Source organism: Pituophis catenifer, unplaced genomic scaffold (genome assembly GCF_029215685.1).
Source record: "Pituophis catenifer annectens isolate HBS135680 unplaced genomic scaffold, rPitCat1.0.hap2 SCAF_1, whole genome shotgun sequence".
In the NCBI taxonomy this organism is placed as follows: domain Eukaryota; kingdom Metazoa; phylum Chordata; class Lepidosauria; order Squamata; family Colubridae; genus Pituophis; species Pituophis catenifer.
This window is the reverse complement of record NW_027256881.1, coordinates 320,605,856-320,627,080: the sequence shown is the minus strand read 5'-3', so window position 1 is coordinate 320,627,080 and position 21,225 is coordinate 320,605,856. Positions and strand designations below refer to the sequence as shown.

Here is a 21,225-nt window from a genome sequence, read left to right as displayed (position 1 = left end):
TGAAAGATAAGCTAATTAAAATAAATGCAGTATTAAAGAGATATGTTGATTACTTTGTCCCGTAATCTATTGGCTAATTGGATCATATTTTGTTGTCTTGAAAATAGACCAGTTCATAGAAGTGATTTTAATGTCCTTTCTTTCCAGATGTGAAAAAAATGTGAAGTTTTAATATGGTGATGTAAACTTTATTTCAATTTAAATTGTTTTATACTATAACAATTTATAAGAATTCATGTTCTTAAATGTTAAAAACAATATTTTGCTTATATGTAAAATATATAACAATGTGACAATATAATCTCATATATTCAGCAGAACAAAGAGAAACAATTTTGCCATTATTAACTGTAAAAACTTTACCAAAACTGCTTTAATATTTCTGGTGTCATTACAGAAACAAACAGTTCATTCTTTTGTCAACATCAACAAACCTATTGAAAAGGCTAGTGTGCAAATTTAGGTTTAGAAGCTTACACTGTATGCCTCACAATTAAATGCATTACACACTTAAACAAATTAACTTTTAACAAAGAGCTATTTAAAAACTGAGAAAGAATCTAATGAACACATGTCACCATGGATAAAAATATTTACATTCTTTTTTTTCTATCATTTTTTCTTGTTTTATGTAGAATATTACAACACAGCTAAGGATAAATTCAGAAAAGTGAAAATGACTTTCTGTTTTCTGAGGCAGATTGAAAACCTTTTAGAGTGGATTGCTCAGATGATCCAAAAGCAAAGGGAAAATTAAAGTCTTCTTTCCCATCTTGAAAAACCTGAGCAGAAGGAAGTGTTGGAAATGCAAATGTAAATGAGTCTTCATTATCCATTTTCCCAAAGAAATCTCCTTGAACAGAATAATACTCTGAATTAAAATTTGATACAGTATATATCAATAACATATGAATATTGATTATTATTAAAATAAAAAACAAAAAAGAACTCCATTGTTAATAATAACGTTGGACTGTCCAGAAATATTATAAAATGGGGGAGATGGCATTAGCTCCTGGATGGAGCTCTTTTTAAAATATTTTTCTTTAAAAGGTAAAGTCATAGTCTGTCTCTCAATATAAATGCTTTTCAGTAATTTATGAATAAACAACAGCTAGTCACAACATATTTCTACCATGAAAACTTACCAATACCTTTGTGTGGAGAAATTGGATTTATATTTCCAGCAGAGCAGCTTTCACCTGACTAAAACACCAAGTGAATTCATTAGAAAATGGCACATTAGGTATATGTATGGGCAAATAGAATAATAAATGAGATAAGAGCATAGTCAGTGCTAAACTGGCCACTGGCACTCCCAATAATATCAAAGAAGAACTCATTAGCTTTATTCATGGGGGTGGGGTGCGAGTCATGAATCTCTGTAACAGAACTTATCGTTTTTAAATGTGTTTAATACCTCTCTAACAAATTAAAGACGATCAGCACAGCTTGTGGAAGCAAATCCATAGTTAATTATGCGGGGTTATTTTGTCTGACCTGAATTATTCAGCTTAATTAGTGGTCCCATCCTCTAATTTCTTTCTAAGGATGTTCTATGCACCAGGAATAATTATTTACATTTCCATCCTATCCCTTGTTTCTTATATTTTTCCTAAACTATTGCTTGCTTGCTTGCTTGCTTGCTTGCTTGCTTGCTTGCTTGCTTGCTTGCTTGCTTGCTTATGTTCCATCAAATTACTGTTGACTCTTAATAACGACATATATAGACTTTCTCCATGACAATCTGTCCCTCACCTAATCTTTCAGATCAACCAATAGCGCACTCTCAAGCAGGCTATTCAGATGTTTTAGGGATTTTTGACTTCTTTACCAGGACTCCAGATCACAAAAGTGGCACTCAATTACCAGAGCCAGGTTGTTTCCCCATGACTATTCCCTCATTTTGCTCATAAAATTCATTGTTATCTTGTATGTAGCTGGATGTGAGGCAATGATGGAAGATTTTTGTGGTATCTTCAGGAAATACTCTCTTAACATATAGCAATGTCTTCTTGAATTCTGCTGATAAATCGATTAGTTTTGATGTGGTCTCCTTGATCTTTGATGAAGAATGAGACCACATCAAAACCAATCAATCTATCATCAGAACTGAGTTTATTGAATTTCTCAACAAAGTGAGTTGAATCCTTGCAACTGCACATTGAACAGAACAGAATAACAGGATATAAATAAAGTCAAATGAAGGACATAAGCATAGCATAAACAGTAATGCTAATTTGCAGTGGTGGGTTCTAACCGATGTTACCACCGGTTCACTTTGTGCACGCGCTTTACGCGCGATCGCCAAACTTGCACTTCACGCATTAAATTATAATACAGCTGAGGCATGGCAATCCGCTCTGCTGTGTCTTACAGCTGGGCTAAAAATGAAGGAATAAAGGTAGGTATAGTGCGGGGGCAGGCAGGAGGGCCCAGCTGACGCTTGGACCGAACCAGTTTGCTCTCACATCAAGATTTCCGCTACCGGCTCTCCCGAACCGGGGAGAACCGGTAGCAACCCACCACTGCTAACTTGCATATATAATCAAATATAACAATGATAATGTACCATCCAGTAAGGAGCATTGTGAAATGGTGACCTAACCTGTGGCAGGAGGGAACAGCAATTGCAAAGAGCAATGGTCTGTATGCATTAACCAGGCCTTTTGCTCTCTGTTCCTTGGCTTTAGCACAGGGCTGTCAAACTCGCAGCCCACAGGCAGGATGCGTCACACGCTGGCCATGCCCACACCCATTTAACGAAGGGGGAAAAAGTCCCGATACGTCCCATGATGCCGCAGTGACACCGCAAGTTTGACATCTCTGCTTTGACACCTCTTTATTGGCTTTCTTCCACATAATTCTAGATACTGATCATGATTATTCTTCCCTCTGTTATACAAGAAGTTAGGATTTCAATCTGAATCTTGTCAATTCTAGTCTAAAACTTTAACAAAAACACCAGATTTCCCTGGTGAATAGATTAATCACCCTAAAATATACCTGATCTAATGAACTCTCAGTTCCAAATGCAGAAAAATCAAAAAAATTAAATCCAGGTGACTGTGACTTTGAGGTAAACCCAGCAAGAAAAGAAAAAGCAGGTGACTTGGCCAGCAATCCTTCATTTTCTGGTGGAAATCTAGTACAATGAAAAAGAAGAAGATATGAATATTAAGTGGAAGTTAAAAATCAGAAAGATCCTGAAGAAAGGCAAAATTTGATGCAGTAATAAACTTTGAATTAACAATGCTTACAGTTCAAATGGAGTTCTCATCTCAACAGAGTCAGGGGTTTTTGGAAGTATGTTAGGCTCTGGAGTTATTAACCCTGGAGTTGATACCGCATCTGCATCTCTTGTTGAAGAATAATATTCAGGTTTAGTAGAAATTTCTGTCTGCCTATCCTGTTTAAGAAAATGCTGCTATATCATATTTGAAGAAACCACAACTACCACAAATATATTCAGGGCTTTTTAAAATTTTCAACTATCACTTTTTGGAACAATAATATGAAAGTTGAAAGATATAAATTTATTTATTTTATAAATGTATTTATTTAATTTATATGCTGCCCATCTCACCATCCAAAGCATATCCAAATTTGTAAAATCAGTACATAAATGATGGAATAAGAACTGAAGTGTTTTTTTCAGAGAGAACTCTACATAGATTTGAAGCTGTTAGTCTTCTGTGCAGGTATGTTACATGAAGATCGTTTTCTCAACCAACTGATTTCCAAAAAAGTACAATGCAAGGAATTTAAAGCAGCAAACATCAAATCAATTAACATCAGCATGTATCTGGTTTTCAGCATTATTGAAAATCATTTAATAGAACAATGTAACAAAAAGTTAAACTAACTTGAGATATAACTGCAGAATCCATTGATTTTTTTTCCTTTTGTTTGTAGTCAGCCTTTTTTCCTACCACAGAAAATTATATTTTATAAAAATCAAGATGGTGTAGCATTGGTGATTATACTGGTACATTATTGAAGAAGAGAAACATATGCTGCTATATTCCAGTCATGTAGCTGTATATCAGCTTTTAGCATCAATGTCAGAAAAATTGTAAGATACAGGGAGCAGAATATCAAACAACAATCCATCACTTGATTTATTTCCCTGAAATTGTGGACCCATGGGAAATTCAGCACCTAGAAGGAGTTTCTCAAACAGACAATAAAAAATGAATGTATGAACTGAGAGGGTGAGAGGCAAAATACTCCAATGGCCAGCTTAAGATCCTGGAGATCTGATGTAGGGTATAACAAGGTGAAGAACCAAGCATTGTAGGGTCAATTGAGAAGGAAAAAAAGAAGACCCCACTTTACCCAAAGAAGCCATTCATACTTAATTCATTTCTTGCCTCAGTCCAATATGTGCAGTGCTATAACTCACCAATGCAGTATAATGGTAAAGGTGCTGGATTGGAGCCACTATGATTCAGGCTCATTTTATCATGGCATTCAGTGGGTAACTCTGTGCCAGTCAATCTCTTAACCCAATCTCTCATGAAAGGTTGTTGAGGGGATAAAATGAAGGGTGATCCCTAAGTATGTCACCTAAGTATATTACCTAATAGCTAAACAATCTAGATATCTGGCCATAGGCCACTCTAGTAAATGCTCATATATATTTTAATGTTATTCATAATTTTACTGATCATTCATATTGTGCATTTTTTAAATGATTCACTGTTCTGCTTTTGTATTTTGAAACACATTTTATATACTTTTTTAAAAAAAATCTGCATTAATGCTGTATTAAGGTTAAATAACTGGGGATAAAAACAGTAATACAAATGTATAAATATGATTTTAACTGGTCCACTTAATCAAATATTATTTAGTAATATTTATATGAAATCACTTATATTCAAATCAGCTATAATGAGTATCCCAATCTTCTTAAATAATATGGAGAGAAAACTATTTGCGTCTCTTTTCTGATAAAACCTAAGTTATCAAATAGCTAATAGTAAATGGCATTATATATAATGTATATTTTAGTAAATTTTTACCTTTTGTATTTTCAATGTTAAAGCACTGTTTAGTAAGTGTGTTCTTCTGATTAGCTAATAATCTGAAACAATTCAGAAAATAATTAATTTACATAAGCTAAGCAGAATTATATATTTTCATAAACTATATATTATTAATGAAGATAGAATGATTGAAAAATTACCTATTTGATATTTCCTTGGGATCATTTGTTATAGATGAATCTGTTTCTACAATATTGGTTTCTGAATTATCATATTTCTAAAACAAAACAACATGTATTTCAAATTAAGAGGAGTATAAAATTCTAATAGAAGACCCATTTATTCTCCTACAGCACTAAAAATAATACTCAAGTGACTCTTATTCCTCCCTGCTACTACATTCCTTATCCTTTTTGTTGGAAGGAAAACTGTTATAGTGAAATCCCTGTATTTTTAATTGTTTGTTTTTATTTATTTTATTTTTAGCATGTCTTAAAGAATTGAACATTGGATACTTGGACCCAACATATCTTTTAAGTAAGTTTCCTGTTTTTCCTTTGAATTTGTGTACTATACTGTACTGTACTTAAAAGAAAACAAAATGCATTCAATCTAAAGGATTTCATACAGTAGATAGATCTGCCCATACTGACCTTGTGTTGACTTAGACAAAAAGAATCCCAGTAGAATGAAAACAGAATTATTTTTGCAAAATTATCTTTAGATGCACCACATTATTTTTAAATACATTTTATTGTGCTGAACTAATGGATGCATATTATTCATTCTGCTTTTTGTTTGCATACCTGATTGCATACCTGATTTTCATTTTCCATATGGTTGAAATACATACTAGTCACTCTTGAATGTCCTGCCAGATCCTCTTCCTTTTCTGCACCTGTATTATATAAGATTATGAGTTCTATATTATTCAGCTGATTCTCACATAGGAATAATATAAAAATGACATCAAAAGGGTAATCATATAGTTGTAGTCATCTTATAATAAAAAAGATATTTGAGTAAGGGTTTTCGCTATTTGCACCCACCATAACACAAAATTGTCCTGGCAATACCTTTTTTGGGCATATTTTGCCTTTTTATTATTATTATTATTTATTTATTTATTTTTATTTTATTAGATTTTTATACCGCCCTTCTCCTACTGGACTCAGGGCGGTGAAACAATGTTAACACAGTGTTTCCTCCTTATTGTTGGGAACCATCTCCAACATGGTTCAAACAAACCTGTTAACATGTTAGGAGAGAAGGTGTCTGCAGAGGCTTGAGCAGTAAGACATCAATCAATCAATCAATCAATCAATCAATCAGAATAGGGTTGGAAGGGACCTTGGAGGTCTTCTAGTTCAGTCCCCTGCTCAAGCAGGAGACCCTATACCATTTCAGACAAGTGACTGTCCAGTCTCTTCTTAAAAACCTCCAGCGATGAAGCACTCACAACTTCTGAAGGCAAGCTGTTCCACTGGTTAGTTGTCCTCACTGTTAGGAAGTTTCTCCTTAATTCCAGGTTGCTTCTCTCCTTGATTAGTTTCCATCCATTGTTTCTTGTCCTGCCCTTTGGTGCTTTGGAAAATAAATTGACCCCCTCCTTTTTGTAGTAGCCTCTCAAGTACTGGAATATTGCTGTCATATCCCCCCAGTCCTTCTTTTCTCTAGACTAGCCAAACCCAAATCCTGCAACCATTCTTCATGTTTTAGCCTCCAGGCCTTAATCATATTAGTTGCTCTTTTTGCACCTTTACCGACCACTCCACATTTTTTGTAATGTGGTGACCAAAACTGGATGCACTATTCCAAGTGTGGTCTTTCTAAGGCTTTACAAAGTGGGGCTAATACTTCATGTGATTTTGATTCTATGCCATGGTATTAGCTTTTTTGGCTGCTGTCGCACACTGCTGACTCAATTTTAAGTGATCATCCACTAGGACTACAAAGTTCCTCTCACAGTTACTATTTTTGAGCCAGGTTTCATCTAATCTGTACTTGAACCTTTGGTTTTTCTTGCCCAGCTGTAAAACGTTGCCTTTCTCCACATTAAATTTCATTTTGTTGGATAGGGCCCATTGTTTAAGTCTGTCAAGATCTTTTTGGATCGTGCGCTTGTCTTCTGGGTTTTTGGCTATTCCTGCCAGCTTAGTATCATCAGAAAATTTGATGAGATCCTCTTCTATTCCATCATCTAAGTCATTTATGAAGATATTGAAGAGTACTGGGTATAAGATGGAACCCCACTGTGGTACCCCACTGCTTACTTCCCTCCATGTAGATGTAGTACCATTAAGGACTACTCATTGTGTACAGTTTGTCAGCCAATGAATCAGCTATAGGGATTACAATTTTTGTGCTGATACAAATTTGTGCTGACCTTCTGCAAACATCCAGCTAATACAGGTACTAGAAAAAGAGGGCACTAAGGGTAGTTTAATGAGGCCCAGAATAACAGAACAATATGGACATAATCTGGCCAGGATTCTACTAGAATTATTCAGATGAGAGAAATCAGGGCATGAACCAGCAGCTATGCAATCTCAGCCATGAAGAACGGATGGATTCTATGAATATTCATCAAATAAAAATTACAAATGTTGATGGCTATCTTGATAAAATATTTTAAGAAACGTTCTGTGTCAATTTGGATTTTGGAAGTATAACAATCTTGTCCATGTTCAGTTTGAGATGGTGATGACAGATCTAGCTTAAAAACCTATGCTAGGCTCTTGGAAAGGTGTGCCCACAAAGGATTTGACATTTATTTCTTGTAAGAGGAGAAATTGGGCAAAACAGAGCTCTATATGCTCAGAGCAAGGCTTTGTCACTCTTCCTTGAAGGGGAAAGATGGCACATCACCATAGAAAACAGAATCGAGTCAGTTGTATTTCACTAACTAGTTCCAATACGACTGATATAGTAACACCTGTACTTCTTGCAACAAAAATATCAAATTATGCAGGAAAATACCTTAATATATTCTATAATATTCAGATGTATACATAAATATTTAAAGACACAGGTAAGTCATATCACAGGTTGTATATATGCTGTGGGGAAAACGGTATACATATAGCAATAATATCCAGCACTATCCATAGATGGAATATCCAGCATTCTATCTATGTTTGTATGTATGCATTTACTTTCCAGAGTCCCAGAGACTGCAAAAGTAGTCCTTGACTTACACACTTACGATCATTGCAGCATCCTCATGATCATGTGTTCAAAATTTGGGCACTTGGCAACTGGCATGTATTTATGACAGTTGCACTGTCTCGGTACAACTGAGGAAGCCTTGAAACCTTCCCATCTGGCTTCTGACAAGCCAAGACAATGGGGGAAACCAGATTTCACTTAATGACTGCATGATTCACTTACAACTGCAGTGATTCATTTAACAACTGGTAAAAAGGTCACAAAAATGGGACAAAACTCACTATACAACTGCCTTGCTTAGCAATGGAAATTTTGAGCTCAACTGTAGTAGTAAATCAAGGACTACCTGTACTGTTTCTTGTTCTGATGCTGCTGTTAGAAATCAATAGGAATATACTGCAAGTCCAGTACTGATAATACTGTATCAATGCTTTTTTGGCAAAAAGTTTTGTTTCCTTCTATAATTTTTTTTCATATTTGATACTATTTTAAGATAGTTTCCCCAACTATACTTAGCACAATTCTTTTCTATAAAACTCTATTTGTAGACAGCTGAGTATTCATATACAGATTATGAACTGAAGTACATCTGATTATGAACATCAGTAGCACATTTATTTTCATTCACCTCAAAATCTCACAGCTAAATCTCTTAATATTTTGTTACCTCTGTCTGTGATCTGAAATAGTGGTTTCACAGTTGGCACACTTTGAACTAATTTCTGAAAAATGCTAGATAGATTAAATGGTTTATACGTTTGTTCTTTCTTGTTCAATAAATGTTGACTCTCTTTGAACAAGCTGAAAGAAAATTTTAAATCAATGAAAGAAACATAGAATGCCTGAATGCCATATTTTAGTTTACTTTGAAATAAATGATAAGGACATACAAAAATGCAAAATCTTATCTAATGTCCTCACTGGATAATGTCTATTGAGCAACTTGCTTAATAGAAATATGAAAAGCATGGGAAAATACCAAATTGTTACAAAATTATTGACCTACCTTTGACTAAAACTGTTAACATAAACTTTTCTTTTTGAAAACATGTACATTATTGTAGAATATAATTAGTTTTAATTTAGCATTAATATCTTTGTGAGGCAGATGGGCAGTTTCTAAATTTGACTCATAAATAAATAAAAGGTAAACAATGTACCACAACTTTTGTTCTGTCTTCACATTTCTTTTGGTTTTATTTTTGGCTTGTTGTTCTTTTTAGCTTTAATTTGTTGGGTTTTTTTTTAGTTTTTCCTCTCAATATTTTTTTGTTCAATGAAAAAGCAAAATTATACATAAACGTAATGTTTTACAGCTAAATAATATTAAGATGCTATTTTTTGAAGGATTATTTGTTTTCTTTTATCAGTCTTTCTTTAAGTGGACTTAGTGGCCGCCTGGGATAGGGCGGCGGCTAAGGCTTTAGACCGAGTCGTGCCTTTGCGGCCTCTGACCCGGCGCCGGTCTCACCTGGCTCCTTGGTATACTGAGGAGCTGAGGGAGATGAAGCGCCGGAAAAGACGCCTAGAGAGCAGTTGGAGGGCTAGTCGTTCTGAATCCGACCGAACACTGGTAAGATCTCATATTAAGAATTACCTAGTTGCAATAAGAGTAGAGAAGAGTAACTACTTTTCTACTCTTATTGCGTCATCAGATAATCGCCCAGCCGCCCTGTTTAGGGTGACCCGCTCCCTGCTCCATCAAGGGACGCGGGAAGACCCCTTGGAGGGTAGAGCTGAGGATTTTGTACAATATCTGTATGACAAAATTGCTCAGATTCGGGAACAGCTAGACTCTGACTGGATTGATCCAGGGGAGATGACAGGGGCAGGTCCTGAGAATATTATTTGGGAAGAGTTTGATCCTGTGACTCCCAAAAGCGTGGACAGGATACTGAACAGACTAAATGCGACCACATGTTTATTGGACCCGTGTCCCTCCTGGTTGGTACTGGCCTCCCGGGAGGTGACGCAAGGCTGGCTCCAGGAGATTATAAATGCTTCTTTGAGTGAGGGTGTCTTTCCCACCGTCTTGAAAGAGGCGGTGGTGAGGCCCCTCCTCAAGAAGCCCTCCCTGGACCCAGCTGTGTTAGCAAATTATCGTCCTGTCTCCAACCTTCGCTTTGTTGCGAAGGTTGTTGAGAGTGTGGTTGCACGACAACTGCCTCAGTACCTGGATGAATCGAATTATCTAGATCTGTTCCAGTCGGGCTTCAGGCCCGGGTACAGCACAGAGACAGCATTGGTCGCATTGGTTGATGATCTCTGGAGGGCTCGGGACAGGGGTTGCTCCTCTGTCCTGGTCCTACTAGACCTCTCAGCGGCTTTTGATACCATTGATCATGATATCATGCTGTGGCAGTTGGAAGGGTTGGGGGTGGGGGGCACTGTTCTACAGTGGTTCTCCTCCTTTCTCTCTGACCGGTCGCAGTCTGTGTTGACAGGGGGGCAGAGGTCGACCCAAGGCCCCTTATATGTGGGGTGCCACAAGGATCGGTCCTCTCGCCCCTTCTATTCAACATTTATGTGAAGCCGCTGGGTGAGATCATCCGTGGTTTTGGGGTGAAGTACCATCAGTACGCTGATGATACCCAGCTGTACATCTCCACCCCAGACCACCCCAATAATGCCCTCGAGGTGATGTCCCGGTGCCTGGAGGCCGTACGGATCTGGATGGGGAAGAACAAACTCAGACTCAACCCATCCAAGACCGAGTGGCTGTGGTTTCCGTCGTCCCGATATAGTCAGTTGGCGCCATCTCTGACTATTGGGGGCGAGTCGTTGGCCCCCACAGATGGGGTTCGCAACTTGGGCATCCTCCTAGACTCGCGGCTGTCTTTAGAAGAACATATGACGGCCGTGGCCAGGAGGACTTTTTATCAGGTTCGCCTGATTCGCCAGTTGCGTCCCTTTCTGGATCGGGACTCGTTACGTACGGTCACTCACGCCCTTGTCACCTCACGCCTGGATTATTGTAATGCTCTCTACATGGGGCTCCCCTTGAGAAGCACCCGGAGGCTCCAACTGGTCCAGAATGCGGCCGCGTGGGTGGTGATGGGAGCAATGTGGCGCTCTCATGTAACCCCCCTCCTGCGTGAGCTGCACTGGCTCCCGGTGGTCTTCCGGGTGCGCTTCAAGGTTTTGGTTACTATCTTTAGAGCGCTCCATGGCTCAGGACCAGGGTACCTACGAGACCGCCTCCTGCCACCAATAACCTCTCACCGACCAGTTCGCTCCCATAGAGAGGGACTCCTCAGGGTGCCGTTGGCCAAACAATGTCGACTGACAGCCCCCAGGGGGAGAGCCTTCTCTGTGGGGGCACCTACCATCTGGAACGGGCTTCCCCCGGAGTTACGAAAGATCCAAGACTTACGCATATTCCGCCGTGCCCTGAAAACGTTTCTATTCAAACAGGCTGGTTTGGCCTAACTCTCCCTTTTAAATTGGCTTTTAAATTGGCTTTTAAATCGGGTTTTAGATCTCTTTTAGATAAATTTGGATGTTTTAATCTTTGAGCCTAAATTACTTAATCTGTTTTTAATAGTTTTTAACTTCTATATGACTTTGTATTTATTATGGCTGTTCACCGCCCTGAGTCCTTCGGGAGTAGGGCGGTATACAAATATGAAAAATAAAATAAATAAAATAAATAAAATAAGTATTATCTTCTTTTTCCAATGATTTAAAGTGGGAACAGAAGAGGGAACATAAAATATAAATTAGAGATACTATATAAAATACTAGTGTGGAAATGTCCTTTGACTATTGGAGAAAACATGGAAAACCACATTGATTCTTTGAGGGTTCGTATGTTATGTCTTCGGACAGCACTGGTTCTTTGGCTTTGAAACGGAGATGAGCACTGCCCCCTAGAGTCGGGAACGACTAGCACATATGTGTGAGGGAACCTTTACCTTTACTTTATGTTACTTAATTTTGGTTCCTAGAGTGAATTCATGTTATCTAGGAGCTGGATTTGCTTTTTAAGTTGAGGTATTTTCTTGTCTAGAGAGGTTCTATAGTTACTTAGACTGTGTAAAGAATCATTCTTTATTTCCCCCAAACTGATTTGATCTAGAAGCCAACACCAATTTAGAAAAGTCACACATTTTACCAGGATCACACAATTGCCCTTTTATATTTTTAGGCAATATAAGATGATTCCATTTCAATTCTAAGGTAATCACTGCAAGGGAACCTTCACATTAGAAAAGTATAGTATAAACCTTTCTGCACTAGCCAATTTACGTGTAAATATTATATTGAAAATCTGTATTTAAATCTGTTAGAACAGAAATCTCTCTGTAAAATAGTAAGTAAAGCAGATACAATTTGTAATACTCTTTGAATTTGTAAGGGGGAAAGCTTCTGGACAAGAAAGATTTCAGCATTCAGTAACCTCTTTATAACTCATGTTTTACTGTGATATATTTGATTTTAAAATGCCACCTTTCATCAAAGCCCTTCTTTCTTTCTTGATTTTTTGCTTTTTCTTCTATCACATTAGAATCCTCTTCCATCTGTTCAGTATGCTTTTGATCTTCTGTAACATTGTCTAGATGCTAAAAGACAAAATTCATTTATTTTGTGCAAATATTTTATTTGTGTATTTTTATCCCATCTTTATTATGTTTACAAATAACTTAAGATAGCAAACATACCTAATCTTCCTCCTCCTATTTTCCTCAAAAAACAACCCTGTGGGTTGAGTCACCCAGCTAATCTGAAGTCACTTATTTCTGTCTAACTTTCCATGCATACATGCACAAACCATATAGTCTTTGACTTTTCTCCTGGCAGAATGTACTTAACTAGGTATTAGACTTCACTTATCCCTATAATGTATTTCTTATAAATAAATTTCCTTTCTGTTATAGTTATAAATATAGTTATTCATTAATCACTGCTTAGGTTAGATTCCCACTTTCAGAAATACTTCATTCACTCCAATCTCTAATAATACTTTTCCATGTGATTTGATGCAGTAACATGTTCACCTAGACTGCACCATAAGCACTTACCTCTTTGAAGTAATTCATTTTCTTTTCTAGCTCTTTTGCAGTTTTGACAAGTTCTGATGATTGCTGTTTGAGAATTGCTGCATGAATAAGAGTTTCCTTTGTGTTCTGCCACAGAGAAGCACTTTCATATGTTAAGGAATCAATTGATCACACAATTTAACATTCAAATAAAAAGGTAAAAGGGAATACAATTCTGCTCATAGTTATGAAGAGTTCATTTTCATTTAAATATCTGAAATCGATGAACTGATTCTCCATAATTTGAATAATTTTATTCTCCATCCAAATTTACCCAGTTTGTGATTAACATGTTGATGAATCATTTGTTATTAGCCTCCCAAAAGTATACAATATAAGATTCGAATCTATATTTAAAAATTGCTAACCTGTAACTAACATGAAACATATCATGTTAATTTCATATAGCATTTTAATTATGTGAAGTTGACTTCTAACAATTGGTCCTAGTATTTCAAATTAAATTGAGAATTAGGCTACAGTGCAGTCTAGAGGCCATGGTATAATTTGTATATTAAATGATCAAAAGTTTAGAAAACATTGCGTAAAACATCTGAAAAAAATGAAGCTCTGCTAGCTTCTATAAATCTGGGACCAGGGTAATGATGTTGACATGAATGTTAATTCCATTTCAAATAAAACATGAAAGAAAATTGCATTAATGTATTGAATGAATTTACACTGGTATTATATTGATAGAATGGTAGCCAGGAATAAAGCAAATTTTTCTACTTTTGTGTAATCCCTCCTCAGATCTCCAAATTGGTTCACTGGACCGGGAGAGCTATTGAAACAAAACTAGACACATATATAGGGGGAGAGATAAAGAAGAGAGGGTATACCGTAAATCCATTTTTAGACATAGACACTAAGAGGTAGCCAAATTTGCCTTAAATTCTATCCCCAAAATTTAAGATGCAATATGATGTATGGAAGAATAACAATTTACATTTAGTAGTTCTAAAAATAATATATAACTAATTATTGTGATAGCCGTTTATTTAACTAAGTAGAGTCATTTTAAACCAAATTTAAACTAGTTTCCTATTTCCCTATATGGTATCTTGATTACAATTACATATCCTGAATATATGAACATTGTCCATAATTCCTTCTCGTCATTCTAATTTAGTTAGCTTCTTAAATGGCAAAATACATTATTGCTACATGTGCTTTTCAATTGATGTAACAGCTTGCAACTATCATGATAGAATCAATGGGGGGGGGGGGAGAGAGTTGAATGGATACATATGAGTTGCCCATGAAGAAAGTGATTGGAAAGGACCAGGTCCTGGAAAAAAAGTGGTAATCAATTAATATCTTAACTGTTCTGCATCTTATTAAACAGCAAAGAAGAAAAACAGTGGTTTGATTCTATTGTTGTAGTAGAAACAGTTGTTATTATTAATAGTAATAGTAATAGCATTAGTTAATACACCTGTTTATGATATTGCTCAAATAGCAGTTTTAATGAGTGGGTGAGGTTTGTTATTGCTATTGCTATCGCTATCAGGAGCCACAATTCCTTCCTAATATACTACAAATCATTCAGAACCAGTGGTGAAATCTAAAAGTTGTTACTACCGCTTCTGTGGGCATGGCTTTGGGGTGGCGGTGGTAATGTGACTGGGTGGGCATGGCCAACTTTTTTTAAAAAAACTTTTAAAAGCATTTTTTCTGCAACCTCTTCGGTTGAAGAGGTTGTAAAAAATGCTTTTAAAAGGCTCTGACGATTAGGCAACTCAGCTCAGATCGTCAGAACTTTTTAAAAGAATTTTTTTACAATCTCTTCGGCCGAAGAGGTTGTTTAAAAATGCTTTTAAAAGCCTCTGACGATCCCAGCTGAGTTGCCTGATCGGCAGAGGCTTTTAAAAGAAAAAAAGCCTCTAACGATCAGGCAATTCAGCTGGGATCGTCAGAGGCTTTTAAAAGCATTTTTTCTACAACCTCTTCAACCGAAGAGGTTGTAGAAAAAATACTTTTAAAAGCCTCTGACGATCCAAGCTGAGCTGCGTGATCATCAGAGGCTTTTTTTTTTACTTTTAAAAGCATTTTTTCGGCTAAAGAGGTTGTAGAAAAAATGCTTTTAAAAATTAAAAAAAAAAAGCCGCTGATGATAGCGCAGCTCAGCTGGGCATGGGGGGGGGGGCAGGGATTTTTGCTACCGGTTCTCTGAACCACCCGCCTCCATCGCTACCGATGGGCGATCTGGTCCAAACCGGGAGCATTTCACCCCTGATTCAGAATATTACCTTCACCAATCTACTTTCTATGAATTTGTGTCATGATAGCAACACAATATTCATGATATTCGAGTATACATCTTTTCAAACACTGTTGTCCCATCTCCTCTTTATTAAGATAATCTTTTCTTTGAACACATTCAGTATATGAATTTTGCTAATTCCTTTCAACAGAAATTAAACCTAGATTTTATGGTCTCAGAACAATTCTACTTCATATCAATCTTGTCCAGTTTATAGATATCCTCTTTCCTTTTTTTGGCATGTTAGTTTTGGGAGATGTGCATAGATACATTTATACATACTTACAAACCTCATAATATTTTGGAAAAAATATTAAAAAACATTAGAAACCCAAATTAGCAGTTCTAGAAGAAAATGTTTATGAACTGAATATATAGAAATAAAATATATGAGAAATTAATCCAGGTATGAAATACAGTATTAATCCAAATAAGAAGTACAGTATTTTTTTTAAAAAAGCGAACACATCAAGCACAACATGACAGATTTCAGGATAATGCAATCTTTATCAATAGCTTTTAATTTCAGGGGAAAATGCCATTTTGAATACGCCCATAAAGGGAAAATATTCTGAAACAATAATTTAACTTTTACATTTATTTTAACTCATAGTTTAAAGACTCTGCATAAATGAAATTAAAATTATTAAAAGCATATTTTACTGTGAAGATCTATCAATTCAGCTTCTTTCTGCTTAAATAATTTGGAATGTTGTTGAACTCGATCTTGAATTTCTTCACATTCTTTTTTTTCATGATAATATTCTTGAGCAATTGTAGTTTCTAAATATTTTGCTTGGTGCTGCCTGAAAACTTCTTGATATTGATTCATATAATCCTGGTACATTTTTCTTTTAAAACAAGAAAATAGTCATTTTTCACTAGTGAATAATTATATTTTCAAAAGATTATCACATTTTACAATATATACTCTATTCAACTGATGTTTTGCAAAAATATTAACACCATATGCTATTATTTAATTAACTGTGAATATTTCTGACAATTTGTATTTATTACTAATATATATTATCACTATTAACCATATGTGACATCCTAATTGCAACTGCCCATGAAAATATACTTTATATTGTTCTCAACTGCTTTTACTTTTATTTAGTAATGAATAGAATTAATAAAATTATCAGTATTTCATCAAATTATTCATAATTTAACCATCTCTAAGCATTTAACAAAATATGGCTGGCAAACTGGATATAAAATAGATCAAGTTGAAATGCTTAAATATCTGGACATTGCTCTTCAGCTCTCATATTCCTAAAAGGCAGATTATGCATCATGAATACAGTCTGCCAAAAGACTGTATTCCTATTGCCAAAAGATGTAAGTCTATAATTTCAATGTTCTTTTTCCATAATGAGGGTTTTAAATTCCTTTCCCCCCTTAAAATAATATTTTAATTCTGTCTTTCATTGGTTCAGTCTTACATATTCAGTCTTCCAGCACTGTAGTATTGTACATATATTTAATTAATGTTATTTCTCTTAATTTAATAAAAATATGTTTCCACCTGAATTTTGTAATTTGATTTCAAAACTCTATACTATTCTGGTTAATGAACATAATACATTCATATGTATAAGTCATAGTATGAAATGTTCATATGTCTTTGCATACTTGTCTTTTTCTGTTGCTTCTTGATAATTCTGAAGTTCTTTCTGTAAATAGTCTTCATGTTTTTTCAAAATAACATATGTTGGTTTCCAGCTAGATCAGTAAGTTTAAAATAATAACAATTATATATTTGTTGAGTCAGCATAATTTAAGAATTGTCCAAAGTAACAAAGCTATAATATAATTCTGTCTGAATGCTTTCCAGTGTCTCAACATCTTTTTTACACTTGGTCACCGCAATATAAAAAAGATGGTGAGATTCTGGAACCAGTGTAGAGAAGAACAACAAGGATGATTAGTGGATGGAGGCTAAAATATATGAAGAATAGTTGCAGGAATTGGGTATGTCTAGTCTAGTGAAACAAAAGACTAGAGGAGACTAGCAGTGTTCCAAATTTTTAAGGGGCTGCCACAAAGAAGAAGGGGATAACCTATTTTCCAAAGTACTAGAAGACAAGATAAGAAACAATAGATGGAAACTAATCAAAGAGAGAAGCAAACTGGAACTAAGGAGAAATTTCTTAATGGTGAGAACAATTAACCAGTGGAATGCCTTGCCTTCAGAAGTTGTGAGTGCCCCATTGCTGGAGGCTTTTAAGAAGAGACTGGGCAGACATTTGTCTGAAATAGTATGGGGTCTCCTGCTCAAGCATGGAGTTGGACTAGATGACCTCCAAGGTCCCTTCCAATTCTCTTATTCTATATTCTAGTGCATCTTTGAATGACAAGTTAAATGTTATCAGTTTACTATTTTCCCTTTTTAGTTTTAACTGCTTGTGTCCAGGGCCGGATTTTCCTATAGGCTACCTAGGCTTCAGCCTAGGGCCTCAAGATCAAGAGGGGCCTACATTCAAATTGTTAGCAAAATTAAAATTACACTTTCACTATAGGTGAAAGGGCCTCATAAGTGGAATAGCCTAGGGCCTCTTTTCATCTAAATCCGGCCCTGCTTGTGTCCTGATTATGCCTCTAATATTGCAAACATTCTTCAAAGGAAAATTGTTCGAGCCCTTTGATGATTTGAATTACATTACTCTGCATATTTTCAGCTCCTTTGGGTACAATCTGAAAGCAATTATAAGGAGTGCAACAAATATGACATCATTGCATAAATGTCATGACTTACCTATTTGCAACATATGCTGTGACATAATAGCATAATTGCATTATTTTGTGATGATGTCATTGATCACATGGCATCATTTTGACATCCCTGTGTTATTATAGAATTCTTATTATTGATTTTTAGTGTTTTTGAGAATTTTTCCAGTGAAGAGAAGAATAAAGTAAAAAGTGTAAAAATGGTTTATATAATAAATATACGTATATACAATATACTTACATGTTACAGTTCTCTTTATTAGTATTATTTTGTCTGCATAAGTTAAGAATTGCTTCCTCACTTTTATTTATTTCTTCATGTAGGTGGCAGATTTCACTTTTTTTCTCCAAAATGTTTGCAGTATATACTGAAAATAAATTTTTGTATGTCTGGTATATAAAGAATTTAAGATTGAAAGAAACACTTCATGGCATAGCATAGACATAACCGTCTGTTCCCAACCACAGTGACACCAAAATGACAAAGCTTATTTTGTGAAAAGATAAAATATCTCTACTGTTTCATATTTGTATTATGATATCACATGCAGATGGGTAAGGGAGAAAATTGTAAGGGAGAAAATAACTAAAGTGATACCAGATTCAAGATATTGGGAGGCAGAAATAAAGCTGCTATGGAAAAAGTAGTAAGAATATGAAATATTCCATAATATGAAATATGAACTATTTATAAATGTGAAATTTTCAAAATGATACTCAATCTGCAAAAGTAAAAGTAAAAATAAATCCTTGAATTGAACCATGTTGTAATTTTTTTACTATAATATTACATCCTTTTTTATATATTCATAAAATATACTCACATTGTATCTGTTGTCTTTCATATTCCTTGGAGTAAGATGCTTGTTCAAGCTGAAAAACTGAAGAAGATATATACATGTTTTGTATTGATATAAATCAAAATTTAAATGTAAAAAATAAATATGCATTTTCAATCATAGTTTGGTCAATTTTTATTGCCATTCTACATGAATTTAAGTAGTTGAACCATAGTATGCAATTTTCCTTATTTATTCCAGCTCTAATTCTGCATCTCCAAGTTACTTTTACTATTACAGTTTACAATTATTTTTCTTGTTTACAGTGTCTGGGAATAGGGAAGCAAAATGAAAATGAGAAGTAATAGAAGAGTTCAGGTTGTCCCAAAGATGCTTTTTTTCAAGAGGCAGCTGGACTTTCTGGTTTTTCTTTGAAGACGTTTTGCTTCTCATCCAAGAAGCTGAAGAAGCTTCTTGGATGAGAAGTGAAACGTCTTCAAAGAAAAACCAGAAAATCCAGTTGCCTCTGGAAAAAAGCACATTCGGGATAACCATGACCTGGATGACTGAGAATCTCCAATGACAGAAGAGTTCAGGGCTAACAGATCTGATCTGCAAATATCAAAATGAGTTTTAGTTGTAACTCTGTTCTGCTCTAAACAGCATCGCTCCATATGTAATTTCTTAAACCATTATCTATACCAAGAAACACTTTAATGAGAGTAACTAGAGACATTTCTATGTAATGTCACATCCTCTCATAAAGAGATTTATATAAGAGCCATCTGTGCAATTAATTCAGATAATCCAAAATTTTTGACAACCTGGAATAAAAAGTTAGGAATTTCTTTAATGACTATTTTTAGGATGAAACTTTCTAACATACCAAGTTGTAGCAGCAGCTTGTCCAGATTGCTTAAGAGAGTATCAGCCATTTTGCAATCTAAATTTAAAAGCAGAAAAAGAAAATTATAAACTCATAATTGCAGAGAATCACTTAAATCATATTTTTTCATTGTTTGTTCATTTATTCTACTTCCTATATTCAAACTTCATTAATAATTGTTATTGTCATTATTCCCAATGTAAACTTTTATGAGTATAAGATGAGGGGGTAATTAACAAAAAACTGGGAAAGGTGCAAAGAAGAATTAAAGAGAAATACAGATGCTGGAAAGCTGAAATTTAGATGTAACAGGCAGGATCCAGACTTCCAAGAGGAAAATGCTAACAAATTTTGGAGTACCTAGGATACCCCAACTTTTTGTCAATATATTAAATCATTTTCTGAAGATAATAGAAGATTTATGATATAAGCAACATCTGGATGAACCCAGGGGAAAGTAAGCTGATATGTAGGCGTGAAATGTTTTGAGTTATGAAAATATCCATCATACTCTGAGTGAAGTCTTTTCCCACTTTGATGTGAATCAAAAGGTAAAATTAAATAATAAACTATATTCAGTATTTGAATTGAATTGAATTAAAGAGATGTGGTCTCATGCCTGGTTGCTCAATATGTTTTTGTCTTCAAATATTTTAACTTCCAAACAACTTTTCAAAATGCCTAACTTCAAACTAATTACATGCCTCAGAGTTTTCTATCAAATGTGATATATTAAGTTGAAAGGAGTTTTTTTTAAAAAAAAGACAACACCTAGCCTATGTCACAAAAGGGGGTTAAATTCATGATAGAAGAATACAACAGTTCATGTTGCCAGTTAGTATAACCAGGCCTGGGGTAAGATGTCTCTGAAGTCCCTGTTACGTCTTTGTTTAAAATATTGGAAATGCTGTTTTATAGGACTTGTGTTTTCAAATAATATATTACAAATATTGTAAGATGCCCAGAATCTTTTGGGAATTGGACAGCCTTAACATATCTAATAAATAAGAATGCTTTATTATTGCTGTGTTTAAAAAAGCTTTGCTGATGGAAAGATATAATTCATGGTTTCTATGAATACTTTGCTGTGCTTTAATTTACTGGCAGGTGATATAAAAGTATATTTGCCTGGATTAGTTTGCTTGAAATGTAAGTATTGTTAAAGTTACTAACATTGTATAAATGAATAGACAGCTAGTACTGTGTTGGATTTAGTTGGCTTGTTGAACTTTGTAAGTACAATCTGTGTATGATTTTCTTCCCTGATGTACAGATGTTTTCTATGGTATTAAGAGTCATCAGTAATGACCCCATTTTTTGAAGGAAGCAGTTGTACTTTCTGCAAGCAGACACATCAAAA

The 21,225-nt window shown here is 35.1% G+C and overlaps 1 protein-coding gene across 1 annotated transcript; it reads right to left on the bottom strand.

The window, feature by feature from the left end:
- Positions 1 to 662: 662 nt before the first annotated feature.
- Positions 663 to 19,914, bottom strand: CUNH14orf39 (chromosome unknown C14orf39 homolog). The gene is made up of 17 exons (XM_070931625.1): positions 19,866 to 19,914; positions 19,025 to 19,081; positions 18,442 to 18,568; positions 17,103 to 17,192; positions 16,128 to 16,315; positions 14,447 to 14,489; positions 13,181 to 13,301; positions 12,609 to 12,721; positions 8,827 to 8,960; positions 5,798 to 5,889; positions 5,192 to 5,268; positions 5,028 to 5,089; positions 3,867 to 3,928; positions 3,261 to 3,409; positions 3,007 to 3,145; positions 1,149 to 1,206; positions 663 to 853 (listed from the first exon to the last, which is right to left on the bottom strand). The coding sequence occupies exons 1-17, from the start codon at positions 19,912 to 19,914 to the stop codon at positions 663 to 665; spliced, it is 1,752 nt and encodes a 583-aa protein (XP_070787726.1).
- Between the last annotated feature and the right edge of the window lie 1,311 nt (positions 19,915 to 21,225).